This window comes from Schistocerca cancellata, chromosome 9, assembly GCF_023864275.1.
Source record: "Schistocerca cancellata isolate TAMUIC-IGC-003103 chromosome 9, iqSchCanc2.1, whole genome shotgun sequence".
Taxonomy (NCBI): domain Eukaryota; kingdom Metazoa; phylum Arthropoda; class Insecta; order Orthoptera; family Acrididae; genus Schistocerca; species Schistocerca cancellata.
Genome location: NC_064634.1, coordinates 388,350,146 through 388,377,663, shown reverse-complemented (window position 1 = coordinate 388,377,663; position 27,518 = coordinate 388,350,146). Strand labels below are relative to the sequence as shown.

At 45.7% G+C, this 27,518-nt stretch overlaps 1 protein-coding gene across 1 annotated transcript in view; it reads right to left on the bottom strand.

Annotated features, from left to right (window-relative positions):
• The window catches only part of LOC126101614 (vanin-like protein 3), a 160,831-nt gene that overhangs the window by 24,144 nt on the left and 109,169 nt on the right, over positions 1-27,518 (bottom strand). The window contains exons 5-8 of the mRNA XM_049912296.1: positions 17,264-17,427; positions 11,060-11,274; positions 9,078-9,268; positions 1,243-1,587 (exon numbers count right to left, since the gene is read on the bottom strand). Coding sequence (XP_049768253.1) covers positions 1,243-1,587; positions 9,078-9,268; positions 11,060-11,274; positions 17,264-17,427 — 915 coding nt within the window. The remainder of the gene's footprint in view (positions 1-1,242; positions 1,588-9,077; positions 9,269-11,059; positions 11,275-17,263; positions 17,428-27,518) is intronic.

Genomic DNA, 27,518 nt, shown 5'->3' with positions numbered 1-27,518 from the left:
GTTGCAAAATGTTTAGTATGTCACAAAACGCTGAATTCTTTTACGAAATATAATTTGCAGCGACATTATATGTCGTACCACGCGAAAGACTACGGACGTGGAAAATGTGATGGACCAGATCGTGCACAGGAAGTTATTAAACTTAAAAGGAAGCTATCCGAAGAAGATCTGGACGACGAAGAAAAATCAACTGAGGCAGCTCTCAGAGTGAGTTACAAAATTGCTTTGCTTTTAGCAAAATCCCTGCGCCCCTTCACTGATGGCGATTTAATAAAATAATGTTTGGTAGTTGCAGCGGAACATTTGTGTCCATCTCAAGTTGAACAGTTTCGGATTGTGCCATTATCTAACATGACCATTATGCGTCGCATACAGGACATGGCAGACGACGTCCAGAGCCAGCTTGCAAATATCTGTAAAGATTTTATGGCGTATTCTCTAGCTCTGGACGAAAGTGTTGATATCACTGGAACAGCGCAGCTTGCCATATTTAGTAGAGGTGTTAATAGAGATCTTCAGGTGAGGGAGGAGCTCCTCGATGTAGTAGCCATGAAGAACACTACAACTGGAGGTGATATTTTAAGTAGTGTTGAAGAAAGTGTTGAAAATATATGATTGTCGTGGAATTCTTTAGTTTCAGTGTCTACAGATGGTAGAGGCATACACTAAGCTAATAAAATTATGTGTCATACATTCTCCTTTATTTGTTTCATTTGTCGCAGTAATAATTCTTGAGTGATATCCCTGCAGGTAGCCGCGGATTTACATTGACTGGCGGCAGCTGTTGTGTACCCCACGTGACTCTCCCCACTCTCGCTCTGGTCCGGTAGTGGGGGTAGCGTGCTCACGCTGCTCCGTGCTCGCGCCTTGCTGCTCACAGCTTGCTCCGCGAGCACGTATGTTGTGAAGCCCTGCCATGCTGAATCAAAGGCTTTGGCTACGTCTAGTAGCACTATCCCGCAGTAGCCTCTGTGGTTGAAGCCCTCTGTGGCTGATTCAACTCTCATGACCTGTTGTGGGGCAGAGTGGTTCTGCCGGAACCCGAATTGGAAATCCGGCAGAATTTGCTCTCTGGTAATATGTTCTTGTATGGGTCTTAGCAGGAGGCACTCATAGATCCTGCTGAGAGTTGGCAAGAGGCTAATCGGCCTGTAGTGCTGCGGGAATAGACGGTCTTTCCCTGGTCGCAACAGTAGAAGTGTGAAGGAGCGCGCCAGGTTGCCGGGCAGCGCGCACGCTCACCTTGATGCCGGCGGTCTTGACTCCGCCGAAGTTGCGCACGCCGCTGAAGATGCCGGCCATGTAGCGGTAGGGGAGGAGGGAGCTAGGGGGCGGCGTCGACATGTCGATCTCGGCGTCGACGTCGCAGCAGAAGGTGGCGGCGCCCACCGAGGCGTCGCCCGCGTGGCAGATGCGCACCGCGTGCTTGGCGCCGGGCAGCAGCTCGACCGCGTGGTACGGCGCCAGGTAGTCCTGGTACAGCAGCAGGTCGCCCGCCTCGCTCGTCTTCACGTGGATGTGCGACGCACGCACCGGCAGAGGCGCTGGCGGCGCAGCCGTCGGCCGCGTCTCCAGTGGCGGGGCGCGCTGTAACCGCAACGACTGTCGTCACACATCTACATCTACATCTACATCCATACTCCGCAAGCCACCTGACGGTGTGTGGCGGAGAGTACCTTGGGTACCTCTATCGGTTCTCCCTTCTATTCCAGTCTCGTATTGTTCGTGATGATGATGATGATGATTAGTGTTTTAGGGCGCACAACAGCGAGGTTATCAGCGCCCGTCGTATTGTCCGTGGAAAGAAGGATTGTCGGTATGCCTCTGTGTGGGCTCTAATCTCTCTGATTTTATCCTCATGGTCTCTTCGCGAGATATACGTAGGAGGGAGCAATATACTGCTTGACTCTTCGGTGAATGTATGTTCTCGAAACTTCAACAAAAGCCCGTACGGAGCTACTGAGCGTCTCCCATGCAGAGTCTTCCACTGGAGTTTACCTATCATCTCCGCTACACTCTCGCGATTACTAAATGATCCTGTAACGAAGCGCGCTGCTCTCCGTTGGATCTTCTCTATCTCTTCCATCAACCCTATCTGGTACGGATCCCACACTGCTGAGCAGTATTCAAGCAGCGGGCGAACAAGCGTACTATAACCTACTTCCTTTGTTTTCAGATTGCATTTCCTTAGGATTCTTCCAATGAATCTCAGTCTGGCATCCGCTTCACCGACGATCAATCCCATATGACCATTCCACTTCAAATACCTCCTAATGCGTACTCCCAGATAATTTATGGCATTAACTGCTTCCAGTTGCTGACCTGCTATATTGTAGCTAAATGATAAGGGATCTTTCTTTCTATGTATTCGCAGCACATTACACTTGTCAACATTGAGATTCAATTGTCATTCCCTGCACCATGCGTCAATTCGCTGCAGATCCTCCTGCATTTCAGTACAATTTTCCATTGTTACAACCTCTCGATATACCACAGCATCATCCGCAAAAAGCCTCAGTGAACTTCCGATGTTATCCACATGATCATTTATGAATAGCAACGGTCCTATGACACTCCCCTTCGGCACGCCTGAAATCACTCTTACTTGGGAAGACTTCTCTCCATTGAGAATGACATGCTGCGTTCTGTTATCTAGGAACTCTTCAATCCAATCACACAATTGGTCTGATAGTCCATATGCTCTTACTTTGTTCACTAAACGACTGTGGGGAACTGTATCGAACGCCTTGCGGAAGTCAGGAAACACGGCATCTACCTGTGAACCCCTGTCTATGGCCCTCTGAGTCTCGTGGACGAACAGCGCGAGCTGGGTTTCACACGACCGTCTTTCTCGAAACCCATGCTGATTCCTACAGAGTAGATTTCTAATCTCCAGAAAAGTCATTATACACGAACATAATACGTGTTCCAAAATTCTACAACTGATCGACGTTAGATATATAGGTCTATAGTTCTGCACATCTGTTCGACGTCTCTTCTTGAAAACGGGGATGACCTGTTCCTTTTTCCAATCCTTTGGAACGCTACGCTCTTCTAGAGACCTACGGTACACCGCTGCAAGAAGGGGGGGCAAGTTCCTTCGCGTACTCTGTGTAAAATCGAACTGGTATCCCATCAGGTCCAGCGGACTTTCCTCTTTTGAGCGATTTTAATTGTTTCTCTATCCCTCTGTCGTCTATTTCGATATCTACCATTTTGTCATCTGTGCGACAATCTAGAGAAGGAACTACATTGCAGTCTTCCTCTGTGAAACAGCTTTGGAAAAAGACATTTAGTATTTCGGCCTTTAGTCTGTCATCCTCTGTTTCAGTACCATTTTGGTCACAGATTGTCTGGACATTTTGTTTTGATCCACCTACCGCTTTGCTATAAGACCAAAATTTCTTAGGATTTTCTGCCAAGTCAGTACATACTGCCGGAAACTGAGAGACATCCCTCTAAAGATGTCGCCCTCAGAAACAAACACCTTATTTCCCATGTACAGGCAGTTTTGTACACATGCATAGCCTCACATGCATGTTAATGACCCTCTTAGAACAGTGCACTGGTCATTTCGGAGAGCCATTGACCGTCAATCACTGACCTTAAATACACAACTGGCCATTAAAATTGCTACACCACGAAGATGACGTGCTACAGACGCGAAATTTAACCGAGAGGAAGAAGATGCTGTGATATGGAAATGATTAGCTTTTCGGAGCTACCTACAACGTGCTGACATGAGGAACGTTTCCAACCGATTTCTCATACACAAACAGCAGCTGACCGGCGTTGTCTGGTGAAACGTTGTTGTGATGCCTCGTGTAAGGAGGAGAAAGGCGTACCATCACGTTTCCGACTTTGATAAATCCCATCACGATTGCGGTTTATCGTATCGCGACATTGCTGCTCGCGTTGGTCGAGATCCAATATGGAATCGGTGGGTTCAGGAGGGTAATACGGAACGCCGTGCTGGATCCCGACGGCCTCGTATCACTAGCAGTCGAGATGACAGGCGTCTTATCCGCATGGCTGTAACGGATCGTGCAGCCACGTCTCGATCCCTGAGTCAACACATGGGGACGTTTGCAAGACAACAACCGTCTGCACGAACAGTTCGACGACGTTTGCAACAGCATGGACTATCAGCTCGGAGATCGTGGCTGCGGTTACCCTTGACGCTGCATCATAGACAGGAGCGCCTGCGATGGTGTACTCAACGACGAACCTCGGTGCACGAATGACAAAACGTCATTTTTTCGGATGAATCCAGGTTCTGATTACAGCATCATGACGGTCGCATCCGTGTTTGGCGACATCGCAGTGAACGCATATCGGAAGCGTGTATTCGTCATCGCCATACTGGCGTATCACCCGGCGTGATGGTATGGGGTGCCATTGGTTACACGTCTCGGTCACCTCTTGTTCGCATTGACGGCACTTTGAACAGTGGACGTTACATTTCAGATGTGTTACGACCCGTGGCTGTACCCTTCATTCGATCCCTGCGAAAACCCACATTTCAGCAGGATAATGCACGACCGCATGTTGCAGATCCTGTACGGGCCTTTCTGGATACAGAAAATGTTCGGCTGCTGCCCTGGTAAGCACATTCTCCAGATCTCTCACCAATTGAAAACGTCTGGTCAATGGTGGCCGATCAACTGGCTCGTCACAATACGCCAGTGACTACTCTTGATGAACTGCAGTATTGTGTTGAAGCTGCATGGGCAGCTGCACCTGTACACGCTATGCAAGCTCTGTTTGACTCAATGCCGAGACGTACCAAGACCGTTAATACGGCCAGAGGTGGTTGTTCTGGGTACTGGTTTCTCAGGATCTATGCTCCCAAATCAAATTGCGTGAAAATGTAATCACATGTCAATTCTAGTATAATATATTTGTCCAATGAATACTCGTTTATCATCTGCATTTTTCTTGGTGTAGCAATTTTAATGGCCAGTAGTATACTACTACACGGCAAGAGACAGTGAGCTTGGTATCCCATCGTTGTGCAGCGCATCTCCAAACACACTTCGGTCTGTAAACAACGACTGAAGTAAAAATGTTTTCATTCGTGAGTCCCACTCGGAACTGAGTCGCGATGACCAGCGAGTACGTGTCGTTGCCCTTCATGACAAGCCACCCTGGGCTTACACTTCAGTAGGATAATGCCCGCTCCCACACTGCGAGAGTTTCTGTTGTTGTCTTCGCGCTTGCCACAACCCACCTTGGCCAACAGAGTTGCCGGATCTCTCCCCAGTTGAGAACGTCTGCAGCATTATCTGCAGGGTCCTCCAACCGGCTCGGAATTGTAACGATCTAACGCGCAGTTGGACAGGATTTGGCACGATGCCCCTCAGGAGGACATCCAACAATGCCAAGCCCAGTAGCTGTTTGTATAAGGGCCAGAAGTGCACCGATGCGATATCTACTTTGTCAGTGTGTGTGAAGCTCTTTTTCTTGAATAAATCATCCAGTTTTTTTCTGAAATTGTAATTTTTTGTGTGCCTGTACTGTAAGTATGCAAGGTCGAGAACGAAGTACTCAGCTTTAAAATGGTGTAGGACTGGGATGCTGTTTTCGCCCCTGCTACTAAATCTACTGATCGCTGAAGATATAACGATAATAACAGAAAGGTTCAAGGGTGTGATGAAAATGTGATACGAGAGACATTCTGAAAGTAAGTTTCGTCATTGTTTTTCACAACATGAACTGTTGTGAAATGGTTATTAGCAGTGGGAGTACGGGCACGCACACCTGTAGCCCATGTACCATTCACGCAACACCACTGACGTGCACGGTTCGACTGGTGCCGTTAGAGGATCATTTGCAAGTTGGAATGGCGCCCTGCGGTCTTCAGCGATGAAAGCAGATTATGCCTGCGTGCGAGTGATGGTCGTTCGTGCGTACGATGTAGACCTGGTAAGTACTGTCTCGTAGAGTTGCTTTGTCCAAGACCGACTGGCGCCACCCAGGCCTTATGGTCTGGTATGTGATAAGACAAAACTCTGTCTACTTTTGGTGTTTCTGGAGAGTACGCTAACCAGCGCTCGGTACGTGCATAATGTTGTTAGACCCGTTCTTTTGCTGTTCTTGTAGGAGGAAGGCGATGTGTTGTACCAACACGATAATGCTCGCCCACACACCTCTCGTGAAAACGTGCTCTGCAAGATCTGCAGCAGCACAATATCCAGACTTGTCTCCAATCTAGCATGTGGGATGCGATGGGACGAGAAGTGACTCATGCGACCTGTCGACCAACAGCTCTTACAGAACTACGTGAATGGGTCGAGCAGGAGTGGCGTCACATGTCCCAGGACAGTATTCGCCATTAATATGGTTGATCGGATAGTAGACTGAGGGCCTGCATTGCTATCTGTGGAGGCTACGCCACGTACTAACATGGGTGTTTCAGCTTGGATCTACATCTACATCTATACTCCGCTAGCCACCTACCGGTGTGTGGCGGAGGGCAGTATTCGCGCCAAAGTCATAATTCCCCCCTCCCCCCCCCCCCCCCCCCCCCCGCCTCAGCTCCACTCGCGGATCGTTCGAGGGAAAAACGACTGTCTGAACGCCTCAGTACGAGCTCTAATTCCCTTATCTTTGAATGGTGATAATTGTGCGATTTGAAAGTTGGTGGTAATAATATATGCTCTACATCCTTGGCGAAGATCGGATTTTGGAATTTAGTGAGCAGCCCCTTCCGTTTAGCGCGCCGTCTATCTGCAAGTGTGTCCCACTTCAAACTTTCTATGAGATTTGTAACGCTCTCGCGTTGGCTAAATTGTACCAGTCACGAATCTTGCCGCTCTTCTTTGGACCTTCTCAGTCTCTTGAATCAAACTGGTAAAGGTTCCATACAGACGAACAATAAGACTGGACGAACTAAAGTATTCTAAGCAATTTATTGAAGGACTGCATCGCTTCAGGATTCCACCAGTAAACCGCAATCTGGAGTTCATCTTATCCGTTACTTGTGTAATCTGATCGTTCCATTTGAGATCATTTCGTATAGTCACTCCCAGATACTTGACGGATGTTACCGCTTACAAAGACTGGGCATTTATTTTTTACTCGCACATGAATGGGGATTTTCGTTTTGTCAATACCTGGTACCTCAGAACAACTCGCGGTATTGGTCTGTAAATATAGGCCGCCAGACACAGTGGCCGCGTGTGTATGAATTGTGCTTGTGTGAGCACGTATGTATGTCTTCCCCACTGCCGGAAAAAAATTAGCACTCCCTTTTAAAGATATCCAGTTCATTGTTGCAACAGTGCATGTGGAGTACATGAAATGATTATACAGGGCGAGTCAAAAGTCCTTGGACACGTTCATAAGTTGGAAAATCAAAGGGAAAATTGAAATGTAATGATGGGAATATAGGTATGATGTGGGGTCGCAATTTTTTGAATGACTGTCATTCACGCCAGCCGTCTTGAAATCCGCCGTTTTGGATTCAAGTCATTTTTTAAAAAGGAAAGGGGGTGTGTATGACGCATCAAATAACACTCGCTTGAGCTCTGGAATTTAGTGGTGTAATTTGTTTTTGTCTATCTTGTACAGTTTAGAGGTTATAAATGTTCAAAGCTGGGAAATTACCTTCATACCATTTTAGATCAGCTGGAACAAAGAGAGACATGAGTCAGTATCAAGGTAACTTTGAACATTAATAACTTCTAAACTGTACAAGATAGACAAAATCAAATTACACCATTCAATTACAGAGCTCAAGCGGGTGTTACCTGATGTGTCATACACCTCCATTCCCATTTAAAAAAAGACTTGAATCAAAAATGGCGGGTTTCAAGATGGCGGTCATGAATGACATTCGCTCCGAAAGTTGCGGCCCCACGTCAAACCCATGTTCCCATCATCACATTTCTATTTTGGCTTTAATCTTCCAACTTATGAAGCTGTCCAAGGACTTTTGACTCGCCCTGTATAATCATTTCATGTACTCCACATGCACTGTTGCAACAATGAACTGTAAATCTTTAAAAGGGAGTGCTAATTTTTTTCCGGCAGTGGGGAAGACATACAGGGTTATTACAAATGATTGAAGCGATTTCACAGCTCTACAATAACTTTATTATTTGAGATATTTTCACAATGCTTTGCACACACATACAAAAACTCAAAAACTTTTTTAGGCATTCAGAAATGTTCGATATGTGCCCCTTTAGTGATTCGGCAGACATCAAGCCGATAATCAAGTTCCTCCCACACTCGGCCCAGCATGTCCCCATCAATGAGTTCGAAAGCATCGTTGATGCGAGCTCGCAGTTCAGGCACGTATCTTGGTAGAGGAGGTTTAAACACTGAATCTTTCACATAACCCCACAGAAAGAAATCGCATGGGGTTAAGTCGGGAGAGCGTGGAGGCCATGACATGAATTGCTGATCATGATCTCCACTACGACCGATCCATCGGTTTTCCAATCTCCTGTTTAAGAAATGCCGAACATCATGATGGAAGTGCGGTGGAGCACCATCTTGTTGAAAGATGAAGTCGGCGCTGTCGGTCTCCAGTTGTGACATGAGCCAATTTTCGGTGGGCTACGCGCGAAACTTGCCCGCACGCGTTCAACCGTTTCCTCGCTCACTGCAGGCCGACCCTTTGATTTCCCCTTACAGAGGCATCCAGAAGCTTTAAACTGCGCATACCATCGCCGAATGGAGTTAGCAGTTGGTGGATCTTTGTTGAACTTCGTTCTGAAGTGTCGTTGCACTGTTATGACTGACTGATGTGAGTGCATTTCAAGCACGACATACGCTTTCTCGGCTCCTGTCACCATTTTGACTCACTGCGCTCTCGAGCGCTCTGACGGCAGAAACCTGAAGTGCGGCTTCAGCCGAACAAAACTTTATGAGTTTTTCTACGTATCTGTAGTGTGTCGTGACCATATGTCAATCAATGGAACTACAGTGAATTTATGAAATCGCTTCAATCATTTGTAATAGCCCTGTACATACGTGCTCACACAAGCACAATTCATACAGACGCGGCCACTGTGTCTGGTGGCAGAGGTCAGTGTCGGTACAGAGGAGCGGGCGAGGAGGCGACTCACGGTGATGGGGACGGGCGCGATGAGCAGCTGTCCGGCGCCCACGTTGTCCGCGGTGGGCAGCGCCGCGACGAGGGGCCGCCCGCCCGACTGGTAGACGCCGCTGCCCGCGTTGCCGGCGCGCGGCCGGTGCAGCCCCGCCGCCAGCACGGAGACGCGTCGCGCCGCCGACCACCCGGCCTGCACCGACGTCGCTGCAACAACGGACGCACTACGTCAGCCTAAGCTTGGGAGGGACGCCAGAGGTGTCACAACTGTGAAGATTTCTACAGGGTGTTCGGAAATTCCTATTACAAGCTTCTACGAGTTGGAGAGGGGAGTGGGTATATAATACACTACTGACCATTAAAATTGCTACACCACGATGATGACGTGCTACAGACGCGAAATTTCACCGACAGGAAGAAGATGCTGTGATATGCAAATGATTAGCTTTTCGGAGCATTCACAGAAGGTTGGCGCCGGTGACGACACCTCCAACGTGCTGACACGAGGAAAGTTTCCTACCGATTTCTCATACACAATCAGCAGTTGACCGGCGTTGCCTGGTGAAACATTGTTGTGCTGCCTCGTGTACCATCACATTTCCGACTTTGATAAAGATCGGATTGCAGCCTATCGCGGTTTATCGTATCGCGACATTGCTGCTCGCGTTGGTCGAGATCCAATGACTGTTAGCAGAATATGGAATCGGTAGGATTAGGAGGGTAATACGGAACGCCGTGCTGGATCCCAACGGCCCCGAATCACTAGCAGTCGAGATGACACGCATCTTATCCGCATGGCTGTAACGGATCGTGCAGCCACGTCTCGATCCCTGAGTCAACACATGGGGACGTTTGCAAGACAACAACCATTTGCACGAACAGTTCGACGACGTTTGCAACAGCATGGACTATCAGCTCGGAGACCGTAGCTGCGGTTATCCTTGACGCTGCATCACAGACAGGAGCGCCTGCGATGGTGTACTCAACGACGAACCTGGGTGTACGAATGGCGAAATGTCATTTTTTCGGATGAATCCAGGTTCTGGTTACAGCATCATGATGGTCGCATCCGTGTTTGGCGACATCGTGGTGAAAACACATTGGAAGCGTGTATTCGCTATCGCCATACTGGCGTATCACCCGGCGTGATGGTATGGGGTGCCATTAGTTACACGTGTCGGTCACCTCTTGTTCGCATTGACGGCACTTTCAACAGTGGACGTTACATTTAGGATGTGTTACGACCCGTGGCTCTACCCTTCATTCGATTCCTGCGAAACCCTACATTTCAGCAGCATAATGCACGATCGCATGTTGCAGGTCCTGTACGGGCCTTTCTGGATACAGAAAATGTTCGAGTGCTGCCCTGGCCAGCACATTCTCCAGATCTCTCACCAATTCAATACGTCTGGCCCATGGTGGCCGAGCAACTGGCTCGTCACAATACGCCAGTCACTACTCTTGATGAACTGTGGTATCGTGCTGAAGCTGCATGGGCAGCTGTACCTGGACACGCCATCCAAGCTCTGTTTGACTCAATGCCCAGGCGTATCAAGGCCGTTATTACGGCCAGAGGTGATTGTTCTGGGTACTGATTTCTCAGGATCTATGCACCCAAACTGCGTGAAAATGTAATATATTTGTCCAATGAATACCCGTTTATCATCTGCATTTCTTTTTGTTGTAGCAATTTTAATGGCCAGTAGTGTAGCTTGATCGTCAGCAAAACTTAATGAAAATACCTGTACATCGTTGACAGTGATTCCCACTCCTCTATAACAGTTCTTCCAATTTCGGAGAGCCGCTTGTACATTACGCTAATAATTAACGCGTACGCTCAAAGGTCCAAGCAGTTCCACATTAATGATACTGGAATACAGTTACCCTTCTTGTAGACAGGTGAGATATGCGCTTCTGTAGAACTGTTGGGTCCTTTCTTTCCGAGGTCCTCAGATTAAATGACATAAACAAAATTGGTGAGGTCCAGTGCTGTCTTACCCACGAGGAAGGGCAGCTCGTTGAACCAGGCGACCGGGTATGCGATGTCTGTGACGTGCAGGTCTTCCACGAGTGTTCTGGCCGGCTCCTGGTAGAGGAAGTCCTGGCACGTGAGCAGTCCCACTCGGCCGCCCCAGTCAGTGTCGAAGGTCACCGCCTCAGGCATCTCCGTCACGTTGAAGCCCGGCTCCACGAACAGGTTGTACTTGCGATACCTGGGCCGCAAAGAAAAAGTTGGAAGGTTAGGAATAGCAGGCACTGCAGATTCACGATTTGTTATCTTATGCTCATGGGAATGGCAAGTGTTACATCTTGATTGAACGGTACAAGACTGATAGTCTAGTTTGTCATTCTTATGAGAGCTCATCTGCAGAGTAATTCATTCCTGCAGATGGAGAATGGCGTGAGTACATGATGGCTGTTGCACGAGTCTAACGTTACTGGATGCAAGACTTAAGAAAAATCGAGGCCTATTCGTAGCATTTGTCGACCTGGAAGAAGCGTTTGACAATGTGAAACGGTGCTATATGTTCTAAATTCTTAGAAAACTACAGGTATACGGAAATATGGATAATAGAAGGTGGCACACGGAAGACGGGTGGTTTTGAACGACGTAGTGTATAGCTCCAGCCCTACATAAAATTAAGAGGAGATTTTTAACTTCAGAAATTTTGCACAATTCCTGTAGCAGTTAGAGTTGTTATGAGTTACATATTGACAAAATTGCAAAGACGCCGTTTTCGCAATACAATACCCAACAGTTTGGGAAAGATTGTCGAGTGAGGTAGTTTGGTAATAAACCAAAGAAATAGTATTATAATGAGTTCAGTAACTTTAGAGATATGACGTGATATGTAACTGCATAGGCTTTTCCAGCCTAATAATACTAAGTAGTCTCCTCGGATTGGCTATGGGACACTAAAGTCACCATGACTCGTTATTTCTGCGATTCATTTGTTCGTCCTCTTCAGGAGGGACGCTACTGGAGCTACGTCTCACGGAAGACTGATGCCAATGCTGGAAACCGTCGTACTACATAGGTTTCCGTACTATACACGGCGCATGCGCCACCCATCACAGGTGCTGCCCTGCTCCCCCCCCCCTCCCCATCCCCCTTCCCAATCCCAGGTACTGGGGTTGTGATGCCACCCGTAATAAAGCGTGGGCACCAACGATACGTATCGGCCGATATCTGCATGCAAAGAGTTCCCAGCCAGTGTATGAACACAGTGGTGTTCTTAGGACTCTGGAACACAGAGCACTTCTGAGGAGGACAGTCTAACACAGGAACTTACACAATTTGGTCTTTGTTTAGGGAAAACGGATAATCAGAGAACTGCTTCTCTGATTATCGTCGAGCTATGGAGTTTGGACATCCTTGGAGGTGCATGAAGAAGATCTTATGCTGGGGGACAATATTTAAAATTAGAAGAATTTTGAGGAGATTGACCTTCCCTGATTTGGGGACTACTCGGATCTGTCAAGGATGACATGGTACTTATAGTCAGATTAAAATTACTTGACAGATGGAACTTCACTCGTTGTAGCTGGTTTCCCAGAGTCAGAGCGCTCGGCGTCACGCCCAAATCGTTCGCCGTTGCCTGAGTTGCCACAACAATTAGTTCACTCCCTGTACCTTGTCCGGTTTTCAAGCTTGATGTGTTTGAATCGCGAATCCTGGGTCTGGCACGGGCTTGATAAGTTTGAATCGCGAATCCTGGGTCTGGCACATGTTAACCACACCATAAACAACACACACACAGACACGTACGCACTCACTCACACACACACACACACACACACACACACACACACACACACAAACACATACGCGCGCGCACACACACTCACACACATACACACACACACACACACACACACACACACACACACACACACACACACACACACACACAACGATGCTAAAAACACTATTAGATCCTTTCGCACAAGACGCGATTCAGCGTCATTTATACAGTTATTATAATCACAGAGATCGGCTGTCAATTAATCGTTTCAACTGGGATACCAGAATCATAATAAATACAAGAACCTAGCGTAGTAGATAGCATATTTACCTGAATGGTAGACAAAAGTTTCGAATCTCATCAAATGCAATGAATTCTTTTTTATTTTTCTACCAGCGAGAAATTACAGTTCGCTGTTGGCACTAAAACTGAAATTTTGCTGCGGAAGATGACTATGCAAACAAACATATTATTACATTTTTCTGTCTCGAGTTTGCTCATAGAGGTTAGTCTATAACGTAGTGAAGAAAGCAATCGTTCCTCCGTGTCACATATTGACGGCATTTGTGAAGCGACTCACGATCTTTGTGTGTCGCCTATAACCGGGCAGCAGGCGGCAACGGATTTGCCAACATTGTAGCTGCAAGATGGTTCAAATGGCTCTGAGCGCTATGGGACTCAACATCTGAGGTCAGCCGGCCGGAGTGGTCGAGCGGTTCTAGGCGCTGGAGTCTGGAACCGCGCGACCGCGACGGTCGCAGGTTCGAATCCTGCCTCGGGAACGGATGTGTGTGATGTCCTTAGGTTAGTTAGGTTTAAGTAGTTCTAAGTTCTAGGGGACTGATGACCTCAGAAGTTAAGTCCCATGGTGCTCAGAGCCATCTGAGGTCATCAGTTCCCTAGAACTTAGAACTACTTAAATCTAACTAACCTAAGGACATCACACACATCCATGCCCGAGGCAGGATTCGAACCTGCGACCGTCGCGGTCGTGCTGTTCCAGACTGAAGCGCCTAGAACCTCTCGGCCACCCCGGCCGGCGTAGCTGCAAGAGACGTCAACTATCAAATAATTTTACTCGGACTGTAGGAAGCCTGGCATATACAAAATTCCGTGTCAGTGTGGCAAGGCTTAAATCGGCCATTCGATTCGCACAGTTCAGGACAGATGTGTGGAACATCGCCGTCACACGAGGCTCAACATTCTGAAAAATGGGCAGTAGCGGAACATTGTTTAAACGAAAGGCACGGGATGAAATTTGACGAGCCCTTGATAGCTCAGACAGATATGTCACGTTTCTGGGACAACGTTTATAAGGATGCAACTGAAATTACACTCCTGGAAATTGAAATAAGAACACCGTGAATTCATTGTCCCAGGAAGGGGAAACTTTATTGACACATTCCTGGGGTCAGATACATCACATGATCACACTGACAGAACCACAGGCACATAGACACAGGCAACAGAGCATGCACAATGTCGGCACTAGTACAGTGTATATCCACCTTTCGCAGCAATGCAGGCTGCTATTCTTCCATGGAGACGATCGTAGAGACGCTGGATGTAGTCCTGTGGAATGGCTTGCCATGCCATTTCCACCTGGCGCCTCAGTTGGACCAACGTTCGTGCTGGACGTGCAGACCGCGTGAGACGACGCTTCATCCAGTCCCAAACATGCTCAATGGGGGACAGATCCGGAGATCTTGCTGGCCAGGGTAGTTGACTTACACCTTCTAGAGCACGTTGGGTGGCACGGGATACATGCGGACGTGCATTGTCCTGTTGGAACAGCAAGTTCCCTTGCCGGTCTAGGAATGGTAGAACGATGGGTTCGATGACGGTTTGGATGTACCGTGCACTATTCAGTGTCCCCTCGACGATCACCAGTGGTGTACGGCCAGTGTAGGAGATCGCTCCCCACACCATGATGCCGGGTGTTGGCCCTGTGTGCCTCGGTCGTATGCAGTCCTGATTGTGGCGCTCACCTGCACGGCGCCAAACACGCATACGACCATCATTGGCACCAAGGCAGAAGCGACTCTCATCGCTGAAGACGACACGTCTCCATTCGTCCCTCCATTCACGCCTGTCGCGACACCACTGGAGGCGGGCTGCACGATGTTGGGGCGTGAGCGGAAGACGGCCTAACGGTGTGCGGGACCGTAGCCCAGCTTCATGGAGACGGTTGCGAATGGTCCTCGCCGATACCCCAGGAGCAACAGTGTCCCTAATTTGCTGGGAAGTGGCGGTGCGGTCCCCTACGGCACTGCGTAGGATCCTACGGTCTTGGCGTGCATCCGTGCGTCGCTGCGGTCCGGTCCCAGGTCGACGGGCACGTGCACCTTCCGCCGACCACTGGCGACAACATCGATGTACTGTGGAGACCTCACGCCCCACGTGTTGAGCAATTCGGCGGCACGTCCACCCGGCCTCCCGCATGCCCACTATACGCCCTCGCTCAAAGTCCGTCAACTGCACATACGGTTCACGTCCACGCTGTCGCGGCATGCTACCAGTGTTAAAGACTGCGATGGAGCTCCGTATGCCACGGCAAACTGGCTGACACTGACGGCGGCGGTGCACAAATGCTGCGCAGCTAGCGCCATTCGACGGCCAACACCGCGGGTCCTGGTGTGTCCGCTGTGCCGTGCGTGTGATCATTGCTTGTACAGCCCTCTCGCAGTGTCCGGAGCAAGTATGGTGGGTCTGACACACCGGTGTCAATGTGTTCTTTTTTCCATTTCCAGGAGTGTAGATTGGCTGACAATGAAATCAGACACAACGTCCTTTGGTAGGCTGCCCCGAGCGTTTGAGAGTAGTCTCTGTGCAATACATCGCCGGCGCCGCCGTTCTGCTGCGGACGGCACACGTCCAGTCTTTGGGTCGACACTTACCAGCCTTGGCATTCGTTTTCAGCGGGACTCAACCGGAGCAGCGTCTCTGCTGAAGACGGTGGACAGATAAATTCCAGAAATATCGTAACATGCTGGTTTTAGAATCCGGCAGCAAACTTGAGGAGACTATCGTGAAGTGACAAGTTTGAAGCGGTTTCCCAGAACGCAGAAATGCATCAGTTTCAAAAACGTTAACATACCTCTGGGTCCAGTTAAAATTAAGAACAGATTTTTGACATGATTGGAGGCACTATAGAAATCTGTAAGCCTACAACACGAGAATTTCAAATTTTTTTCGTGAATTTTGTAGGTATTCGACGCTTTAAAGCGATTTTACATCGTCGAAGAGAGCCAATTGGAGCGACGGCTGCCTACAGGCAGTGTCTCGACAAAATCACAGTTTTGGTCCTTAAGGGGCTCCGGAAAGGCTCAAAATCATGAAAAGTTCAATTTTTACTTTTTTGCGTTTACTGAATCTGCAGACTATTACCTTTTAATAGATAGATAATTTATTCAATTCCGAAGACTATAACTATTTTTAAATTTTTTTCGAAATGTGTTCTACATGGGCGTGACCCACTGTGCCACTGTTAAACTGCTGTCAAATGGTGTTATTATTAACGTCCGTGTTCATCAGGTACATTTTAGAGATGTGAGATAAAGTATGTGTTGTGGCTAACCTATTTTCAGAGACTTAGCAGCACCTGAACTGTTGAAAAAGTGTATTCACGGAAAAACTCAAAACCCCAATGAAGGTGTAAATAGTGTTATATGGTCGAGAATCCCCAAGACTGTATTTGTTGGAATAGAAACACTTCACTTTGGTGTGTATGATGCTGTTGCGACTTTCAATGATGGCAACATTGTAAGGTGCAAGGTATTTAGAAATATGGGAATGAAGATGGGTTATAACATGGTACGATCGATGCTTGCTTTAGACAAGGAACGCCTTCGGGCTGCAGACAGGGCTGTAAAGAGTCTAGAAATACAAGCAAGAGTAAACAGGAGGAGGAACAAGAGGAAGCTGGAGGAGGAGTTTGCAGAGGATGAAGATAATCCATCCTATGGACCTGGAATGCACTAAAAAGTTTATCCAATCTTTGTCGCTCGATTCCCAAAACTTTTATTTTCTCATACTAATTACATGTTTTCTAAGGATCTTCCAAACATATTTGTTTCAAACTTTCAGTAAATGTTACACAGTACCTTCTGCATAATTTAACACAGCCTTTTTCCAAAAAACTATATATTTTTGAATATATAAATAAAAAATTGCAAAAAATGTTGTGAATTTTCATTACAATTGAAAAAAATCATATTTAATAACAAAACTAAAATTTTGTAAAATCCCTGTGTTAAGTTGTAGCCCATATTCCAATAAATAATCTGTAAAAAGATCAACTTCCTACCTCAAATACTTTGTGAGGAAAGATGTAATTTATAAGCGTTATTTTAACATTGCAAGTATAGGGCGTTCCGGAGCCCCTTAAGCGACAGATGGCAACTAACTTACGTCAGCCTGCGATGAGGCTCCAGCAGCAGTTGGATTGGATACTCACTTGGCGACGATGGTGCCGTTGCGGTCGAAGGCGACGTCGGTGTTGTAGAAGAGGGCTCCGTCGTCGGGACAGCCGGTTCGGTTTGCGCACTCTTCGATCTCGGCGATGTTGATCACTGTGTACATCCGCGCCTCGCGCGTCGCGCAGGATATGTTGCGCAGTACCTGCGTGTGGCGCAATTTGTTAATGGAGGTCACTGCATTCTCTCTGTGGACCTACTCAGAGGTGGCAAAGACAGATCAATACATCGGGCATATCTTTGAAATGTAGGTATAATATCGATCCTCACACGTCTAGTTACTACTACCAACACACTAGCTCTTCAAAAGTATACGACAATCTTTTAGTGGACTTAATATGGGTTGAGTCCACTCTTCGCCTACGTAATGGCTTGAACTCCGCCAGGGATTCTTGAATGCTATAAAGTGATAAGGCCGTAATGGCATCGCCAAAACATGTAAATATAATCAGCATAGCATCGTGATATAGATCTAAAATAAGGTGTAGAATAGGCTGCATCGTCCACACAGTCATTATTGCAACTGGCTACTGAAGTACAGTAGCTACCAGAAATTTGTTTGCCTACATAATCCCTAGATGTCGCTACTGTCGGCTTAGATGTAGTCGTCATTTACGCAAAAAGCAAAATCTGATTAAAACACATTACGTAAAATACATGTAGCAAACTTATAAAATTGATAACTAACATAGAAACTAAATTGTGATACATTAAAAGACGAATACAGTTACCCATATAAAATTATTAAAAGGAAATATATGAATAGAAAGTGTAATATGGTGTAAAAAAGATACGTTTTACAGTATTTTCTGTACATCTCCCTGGTTGTATGATAGTATATTGTGATACGTGTTGCTGTATTATGTTGAAAGACACACTGCTCACTAGGTGTATATATTTGTGTATTATAGATCTGAGGATTGTCATTACGGGCTGAAACCGGTCATCGTCTAAAGAATTCATATTGTGATCAAAGACTGGAATAAAAAAAAAAATGGTTCAAATGGCTCTGAGCACTATGGGACTCAACTTCTGAGGTCATTAGTCCCCTAGAACTTAGAACCAGTTAAACCTAACTAACCTAAGGCCACCACACACATCCATGCCCGAGGCAGGATTCGAACCTGCGACCGTAGCGGTCTCGCGGTTCCAGACTGCAGCGTCTAGAACCGCACGGCCACTTTGGCCGGCTGGAATAAAAAACATTTGACAGTATTGGATTACTGTTTGTATACGCGACCACGTCGCAGTTGGTGAGAATGTTTAGACTTTGTTGGAAGTCGCTAAGTGCTGTTATTATCAAACACTGGATGAGTACAGAGTGGATAATTTATTTTCTATTTTAAGAAATGTCAGCTTTTCACGCATCTAAATATTTATGAACGTCGTGTCTGTTGAACTATGTACACGACAGTGATACTATTTTGCAGGTACCAGGTGTTTTTAATAGAGGGCAGCTACTCACGGAAATGCTGTGTGGGCTGATCGCATGGAAACGAAACTTGATGGATATGCTAATGCCTTATTATCGACCCGATTCACGCTGGAAAAAATTATTTTCAATTTTAGCCATCAGGTGCAAATCTGGCACTGTACAGAATCTCGCCGACGTTTCCGGTGCTCATACTGTACAAATTGTGTACGCTTTACTTACGTGGTTGACCTTTTCTGCCCACGTCCCAATACGTTACACATCCAAACATTTCTATGTCTTTCATTTGCATTTACAAAGCCAGATTTGCACCTGGTTGCCAAAATTGAAACTACTTCATCTTCGACATCAGCACATTAGAATATTAACCAAGTTTCGTTAACATGCGGTAAATCACAGCCCACACTGGATCTCCGTGAGTGGCTACACTTTAGTTATAACCACCCAGTACATTCAATAGCATATGTGAATCCTGTCTACAAAACGAGTTGCGAATAGAATAAGGGGTAAAAAAGTGATAAATTATGTCAAGCCTGATGCTACTGTTTTACTGCGTGAACAGCGAAAATGTAGTAAGTGATGAATTTTTTACTCTTCGTTTTGTGGGATGTATCAGGGAGAAAAAATTTCGAAAGCGTTTGATATTGTGTGTAGAGTTCATTGTAAGCGGCTGAGGGATAGCTAAGGTGCATGCTCCAGCATGCAGGCACAGGTCTCTTGCCTGACTGCACACTTCCCACACCCCAATCGCCACGACACGCTATCTGAGCGTAAGTGGGAAAGTGGGGCAAATTACGGACGCGCCGCATTTACATCTACATCTACATCCATACTCCGCAAGCCACCTGACGGTGTGTGGTGGAGGGTACCCTGAGTACCTCTATCGGTTCTCCCTTCTATTCCAGTCTCCAGAAAAAATTCGCAATTCACCAAAAGTTAACGTTTTTTGTGCAATCTCAAGGTTTAAAGTTTACGGCACCTTTTTCTTCTGCGAAAAAAACGTTACAGGACACGTGTATCTGGACATGCTGGAAAATTGGCTCATGCCACAACTGGAGACCGACAGCGCCGACTTCATCTTTCAACAGGATGGTGCTCCACCGCACTCCCATCATGATGTTCGGCATTTCTTAAACAGGAGATTGGAAAACCGATGGATCGGTCGTGGTGGAGATCATGATCAGCAATTCATGTCATGGCCTCCACGCTCTCCCGACTTAACCCCATGCGATTTCTTTCTGTGGGGTTATGTGAACGATTCAGTGTTTAAACCTCCTCTACCAAGAAACGTGCCAAAACTGCGAGCTCGCATCAACGATGCTTTCGAACTGATTGATGGGGACCTGCTGCGACGAGTGTGGGAGGAACTTGATTATCGGCTTGATGTCTGCCGAATCACTAAAGGGGCACATATTGAACATTTGTGAATGCCTAAAAAGCTTTTTGAGTTTTTGTATGTGTGTGCAAAGCATTGTGAAAATATCTCAAATAATAAAGTTATTGTAGAGCTGTGAAATCGCTTCAATCATTTGTAATAACCCTGTACAGTGGTCGTCGGCCTTCACTTAACGACTGAGACCAGCGACGTATGCGTAGAATTGTCAGTGCTCACAGACAAGCAACACAGGTGAAATAACCGCAGAAGTCAATGTGGGACGTACAACGAGCGTATCCTTTATGACAGCGCGGCGAAATCTGTCGGTAATGGGCTATCAAGTGTTTATTGTTTTTTATTCCAGTCTTTGATCACAATTTGAATTCTTTAGACGATGACCGGTTTCAGTCCGTAATGACCATCCTCAGATTTTTCTTTTAATGGGCTATGGCAGCAGAACACCGACGCGAGTGCCTTTGCTAACAGCACGACATCGCGTGCAGCACGTGTCCTGGGCTGGTGACCATTTCGATTGGCCCCTAGACGTCTGGAAAACCGTGGCCTGGTCAGATGAGACTAGATTTCATTTGGTAAGAGCTGATGTTGTGCAGACCCCACAAAGGCATGGATCCAAGTTGTCAACAAGACAAGCTATTGGTGGCACCATAGTGGTGTGGGCTGCGTTTACATGGAATGGACTCCATTCTGTGGTTCAGCTGAAAGGATCATTGACTGGAAATTTTTAGGTTCGGCTACTTGGAGACGATTTGTACCGTTCCAAGGGCTTAATGTTACCAAACGACGATGAGATGTTTATGGATGACAGTGCGCCATGCCACCGTTGTTAGCGATTGGTTTAAAACATTCTGGACAATTCGAGCGAATATTTGGCCGCCAGATCGTCCGACACGAATCCCATTGAAATATTCATGGGTTATAATCGAGAGGTCGTTTCGTGCATAAAATCCTCTCGCAATTATGGGCAGCTATAAAGGCAGCAAGGCTCAATATTTCTGCAAGAGTCTTCGAACGATTTGTGGAGTCCACGCTACGTCGAGTTGCTGCACGACAGCGGGCAAAAGCAGGTCCGACACGAAATTAGGTGTCCCACGACTTTTGTCACATAAGTGTAGATCGAATACAAATGAACTTTTCAGTATTATTTAATTGTTTTTGGCGCGCTGAAAGAATGATATTATTTTTATCCGGTACAAGCGGTCGGCATGCGGACAGATGCAGACAATGTTACAGATTACCGCACTCAGTTTGCCATGTAACTGTGACTTATTTAGTTTCATAATCGGAAAAAGTCTGTCATTCATATAAGATTTTCAAAATATTTTATCACGTTTGCAACCTCATTATGCAGACTTGGATACTCTTCCCAAGGAAAACTGTACAGTTGTGACGTAAAGAGCTTGTCTTTCGAATGGGAATTATATTGGACATAAATTAGTTTAATCTGCGCATGCCAAGGACACTTTCAGCTGAAATGGCAAATTTGCCGCTGTACAGAATCTCGCCGACGTTTCCGGTGCTCATACAGTATAAACTGTGTAAGATTGGCAGTGTGGTCAAAACTTTTAGAAAACTATCCTTGTAATTCTTTCAAGGCTTCAATGAATTCTTCAAAACTCTTGTTTACTTTAAAGCCACCGAGTTTTGGGGAAATTGTCGGTGTATTGCGTCTGAATTTGGCCCTTCTGCATTTCGGTTTTCGTTTCAAGTGCATCCAGATCACATCAGACATAAATTGTTTTTGACACTGAAGTGTCTTACTGTGGGCAGTGTGCAGTAAAGTCCACTTAAAATGCGTAATCCATTTCGCATGTTCTCATTTTAGTTTCTGCTTACCTTTTTCCTTCATAAGTTCAACAATAGCAGGCTTTAAATCGAAAAATCGTTCCAGGTACTTTCGTATTGTTAACCAACGTACTTCGTAGTAATATATCGAGTCTCCATACTATCTGTTCAGTTCATCGAAAACTGTTGCAACTGGCAGTGTTGCAGTGCGTGCGACTTCAAAAATCTTACTATTCGTACCCCAAATTCATCACGTGCTGCATGCCTGAAAATTTAGCATAAAGTGCATTTAGATGTGCAGAACGATGAGTCTCGTCTGTCTGTCATAGTAATTTTTTGCTTTTTCATTGGAAAATTCTTTCTACAAGATTTTGTAATGTCGTTCCATGGAAAATTTGCGGCGCCTGTAGATTATGCGATTGCGTGCTAGCTATTGTGATTATCACCCTTGTCTTCTGTGATTGCTATTCATATTAAAGGCTTCTGATGACAGATCGCTAGATTGACTCTTTTTGTGCAAACCACAAACAAATAGCGAAGGGTAAACAGCGCTGACACAAACATTTTGCCCAAATGAAGAATGTCGTACCGACCGAAAAATGTCGCACTGCAAAGCTATGTGAATGTCGCGCTGTACTGAACACTTCCGAGGAGGGCCGAGCAACGGCGACACAGGCCGGGCTTCGACCTCACGCGTGAAACACATCGTGTTCATGTGTGGTTTCGCACGCCATGGCCGAGACTGGGCTAAGCGCTCTTATTCTCAAATACTGGATGAATCTAGTCAGGGTAATTTGCGCTTCGTTATAGAGCTTAAAGACATAAACGGTGTTGGGAAATTCCCGTTACAATGTTCCAGGACTCGTAGAGTGGAATTAATGCATAATATTTTGCACATGGACCTATGTCCGGAAACGTCATGCAACGGCACTACAGGACATCATTGTTATAGGCGCCGGCAGGGTGATTCCGTGATGATGTTACAAAGCTTCAAGGACGATGGAGAATGATTAATGTATCCATTCGAGGCACGGGTCCCTCTACTGGAGACAAACGAGTCGAAAGTTGCGAGCGAAAATCATTCTGATACCTTTGACGGCGGAATATCTTTACCGCTACTGTTGCTGCTATTATTATAGGGTAGGCAGCTTTCAGAGGTGGACCAAAACAAGGAAAAAAGACCAGTAAACATGGTCTCTGAAATGCATACCTGAGGAGCTATGACCACTTTTTCATCTTCACTATTGTGAAACATATCTCCTATACTGAAAGCCCTTGTTTATTGGACATTTGTTCCTTGTTTTGGTTCATGCTAGCACCTTTGGAAGTTGCCTACCTTACAGTCTTAGCAACATGTATTCCACTCTCAGAGCTATAAGAACGATTTTCAGTTATAACTTTCGACTCATTCGTTTCAGGCGCAAGGACCCTTACCTCAAATTGTTACATTTATCCCTCTCCATCAATATGACCACGGAATCATCTACTATATACATAAATTTACTGGTGCCGACGCAAATTGCTTTGACGCTCTTTAGCGTTGCTGGGTGACGTTTCGGACGTGGGTTCCTATCCAAAATACTATGTACTAATTCCCTTCTACATGTCCTAGCAGTTTGTAACGGGAACTTCCGAAAAGCCTGTCTACAGTGTTTCTAACATTGAAACTTGACTTGTTGTGTTAAAAGTTTAAAGTAAGATTATACCGGTTAATCAGTAAATTACGACAGCATTTTATATTTCTACATTTGATCAATAACTGCATGAAATACTGATAATCCAATTTTTGTTGCTCCCTGGAATCCGTTAGACAGGCAACCTGCAAGTAGTACTGGGTTTCAGGACAGCGGTTTAGTAATATAGTGTTAATGAGTCAGGATTGGCCAGCTGTAAAAGATCTCGGACTATCAGACCATCTCTGTCAAATAAAAACAGTAAAGTCAGGCATTGTAAAGATCTGTTCAGAACAATGTGGATTTTAACTGCTCCATGTGAATACATTTACCTGTCAGTTACACACATCAATAATAACATTGGTAATCACTGTACAAACAGCTCTGTCCATGAGCATGCAACAAGAGATAGACTCAACTTAACATTTACCAAGAAAAAGAAACATAAAACTCAAAACAGCATTTTCTACCAAGGAATAAAACAGTACAATAAATTACCAAAAGAGATTAAAGAAATTGTCAAAATACACTTATTTAAAAAGGCAGCTAAAAATACCTGTTATGCAATACATTTTATACATTGAAGGATTACTTAGCTAAAGCAGAGCAGGGGTTTGATAAAAAATGTTATACAAATAAATAATAATAATAATGATTATAAAATATCGAACATTCCACAAAACACCTTCACTTTATTTTTTGCCTTCTTTTTTCCTTTCTAGAAATATTTACCCCCCAAGCTATGCATAGCACAATACTAACATATCTTCCTCTTTCTGAGCTCAACATCTCACTCATTATGGAGGGATGCTGACTCAGTTTTTCAGGATAGCAAATGGGAAGTTGCGGTACACACATACACACACCAGTGTGTGTGTGTGTGTGTGTGTGTGTGTGTGTGTGTGTGTGTGTGTGGTGAGTGAAGTGATATGAATCAATGTGTGTATAGTGTGTGCAGTGACTGATAGTGAGATATGAGTGGACAATGAGGCATTACATTATTTAATAAGGTATTTGTAAAAAAAAGTATTGTATACCAGGACTAAATCTAATGATTGTCTCTAACTAGAAGTCTGTAAATATATGAGTATACGAATTAGCTTGTTTTAAATTGATTTAAATTAGTAAATACTTTGACATGTTCTATATCCTTGTAAAAAGAGATCTACGGATGAATAAAGCTACTACTACTACTACTACTACTACTACTAGGAGGAGGAGAAATCAGTAGGCACCCGCTGAGGTGAAGAATAAAACATAGTTTAAACTGTATGAAGTTTTAATGCTGTAAAAAACAGGGCAGGGCTGGAGAAACCGCCGAGACTGGATGGGCAGCCGCCCAAGAGAGCAGGTGAGGAGGGCGTCTGGTCGGTTTGGAAGCTGCCAGCAGAAGAGAGCGGAGGTGTGTCTGCACCCGGCAGCCGGTCGCAGTTCCACCCCCACTTGACCACCCCCAAGCCTCCCTATTGGTCGGTCAGATCGTAAGACGCGCAGTTCGGTGGCAACACGTGAGTTTAACTGCTGATGGTTCAACACGTGAGTTTCAGGGCGGTTCTATCCGGTTTTGGGCAACGTGACAGATGCTGCAACTTACCACCAGGCAGAAGGCACTGACGAACATCGAGTAAAAAATAAAAATAAAAATTTGTTGTACTAATAAATCCTTTCAGTATCTGCCCCCACTGTACAATAGATTGTATCTGAATTAGTATGCGTAAGTGCTTTTACGTGTTGCTGTCACGAAATAAATCAATGTGCGAAGTGAGGCAACGTCAGGTACAGTACACACTGTAGCCGTGGCTCGTTAGGCAGCTAGCAGACAGCGGAGGCGTCCCAGATCGTGCCAGTTGCCCGCGCAGTGGCCCCGCTAACTCGGTGCGTTACTTGCGGCGGAGTAGCGGCACCGCAGTTAGAGGGCTGGCGGCAGGGGGGAGGGCGCGGGAACTCGGCGCTTTGAGCGGCTGATTAGCGTCTAATTGCGTGCGAGTCGGAGTCAGCCAGTTAGCGGCCAAAACGCCGCGCCGCGCCGCGCCACCGCCCTCGCGCTGCATACCACTGCGGCCGACCGAGGGAGGATGCTAAGTTCACCGGACTTGGACACGATGTGACGTCATTATGACGTATACGCGCTACATCGAAAACGATAGAAACCGTATATCAACTATTCGACTTTTGTGAACTTTCGAGAGGTTGTGACAGGGTAGCGCTGTGCTCTGCGCCATTCGTTTGTGAACAGTAGTCTCCAAAGCTGAACTGAGTATATGATGACCTAACACATTGGTTCTCCGAGTAAGAGACCTTTACTGTTGCCATCTTCTGCAAGCTGCATCCAGCAAAAGTAACGAGACTTCTGCATAGTTTAAGGTATCCGCTCATGTTGTGATGCAATTCGTATTTTGCATAATCTTGTCTTAGCAAATTATACTGCTGACATAAACCACATTGACATGGCCAGGTACATGCTAAAACTATTGTGGTTGTATACATGACATAATAAACAGTACGTCTGGTTTATCATACCACCGTGGAATGCTTTGACACTGCACTCAATCATTTCATACGTCAATCAGTACTAGACACTAACCTTTGGTTAAGATTACATTGAGAAATCCACTTCCCCTCGTATTTCATCTCCGGTCGACGATTTTTCTTCAACAATGCCTCATATTTTTCTTTTTAAGTTCGAAATTCAATCATTCTACACACCAGTAATTACTGCACCAAAAAATGGTTCAAATGGCTCTGAGCACTATGGGACTCAACTGCTGTGGTCATAAGTCCCCTAGAACTTAGAACTACCTAAACCTAACTAACCTAAGGACAGCACACAACACCCAGCCATCACGAGGCAGAGAAAATTCCTGACCCCGCCGGGAATCGAACCCGAGAACCTGGGCGTGGGAAGCGAGAACGCTACCGCACGACCACGAGATGCGGGCATTACTAGACACTAAGGTACCTGTCTCTGCGGTCCGAGTGTAAAATTACTTGGAGTTATGGTTGATAAAAGACTATCTTGGGATGGACATATAAATTACTTAGCTAACAAACGTGCACGAGTTCTCTTTCAGCTATACAAATTAAGAAAAAAAGTCAGCAACAGTGTGCTGCTACAATCTAATATGTACTGACAAGACCAATTGTATGAAACCATACTAAAATGTTGATAATAAATAAATATTATTTTCGGCGTAAGCATTCAATACAATAATCACACAATCTAATCTGGTCGGGACATAAGAAGACTTCACTTTTTTACGAAACGTGTTGTCCGTGGTGTTTTCAAGGCCACGGTCAGGAATATTTCTACTAATATCCAGCTCTTTTACTTTTATTTTGGCGAAATACATATACGCTGCCACACTGAGCTGTTTTCAGAATCGCACATGTCAAAACAAACCACTAGCAGACGACAGTTTAGTATCTCGAACGTTCATAAAAGTCGATAGGTGTGTTAATCGACTAAAGCGTATATACGTCATAATGACGTCACATCATATCCAGGCGAGGCCTACGAGAAAGACAGGCCGCGGCGCGTACGTCACGAAGGTAGTCCTGCGCTCGCTCGCTCACTCGAATCAGCAGACAAACTACGTTTCTACACCTGTTAACTCGTAACTAGACGTGTCCGTACAAGCTAAAACTGAATCTTCTACTGGAATCCGCTATTATGGAATCTTACTGTTATTAGTCCTATAATGATAGGAAGTCCATTGATAGGAAAACAATTTGTTACGATTGTACTGGTGTACAATAAAATAACATCATGCTAAAATGATTATCAGTTGCATAAGGCACCACTACCAGCATGTAATGAGAACTGTTAAGCAGAAGAGACTAAGTGCTATAAACAAGCCTTTATACCATTTATATCGAGTGTTGATCTTAAATTAAATTTTGCTGTTGTACTGTTAATCAGCAAAGCTTCATAATAGCAGATTCCAGTGGAAGAT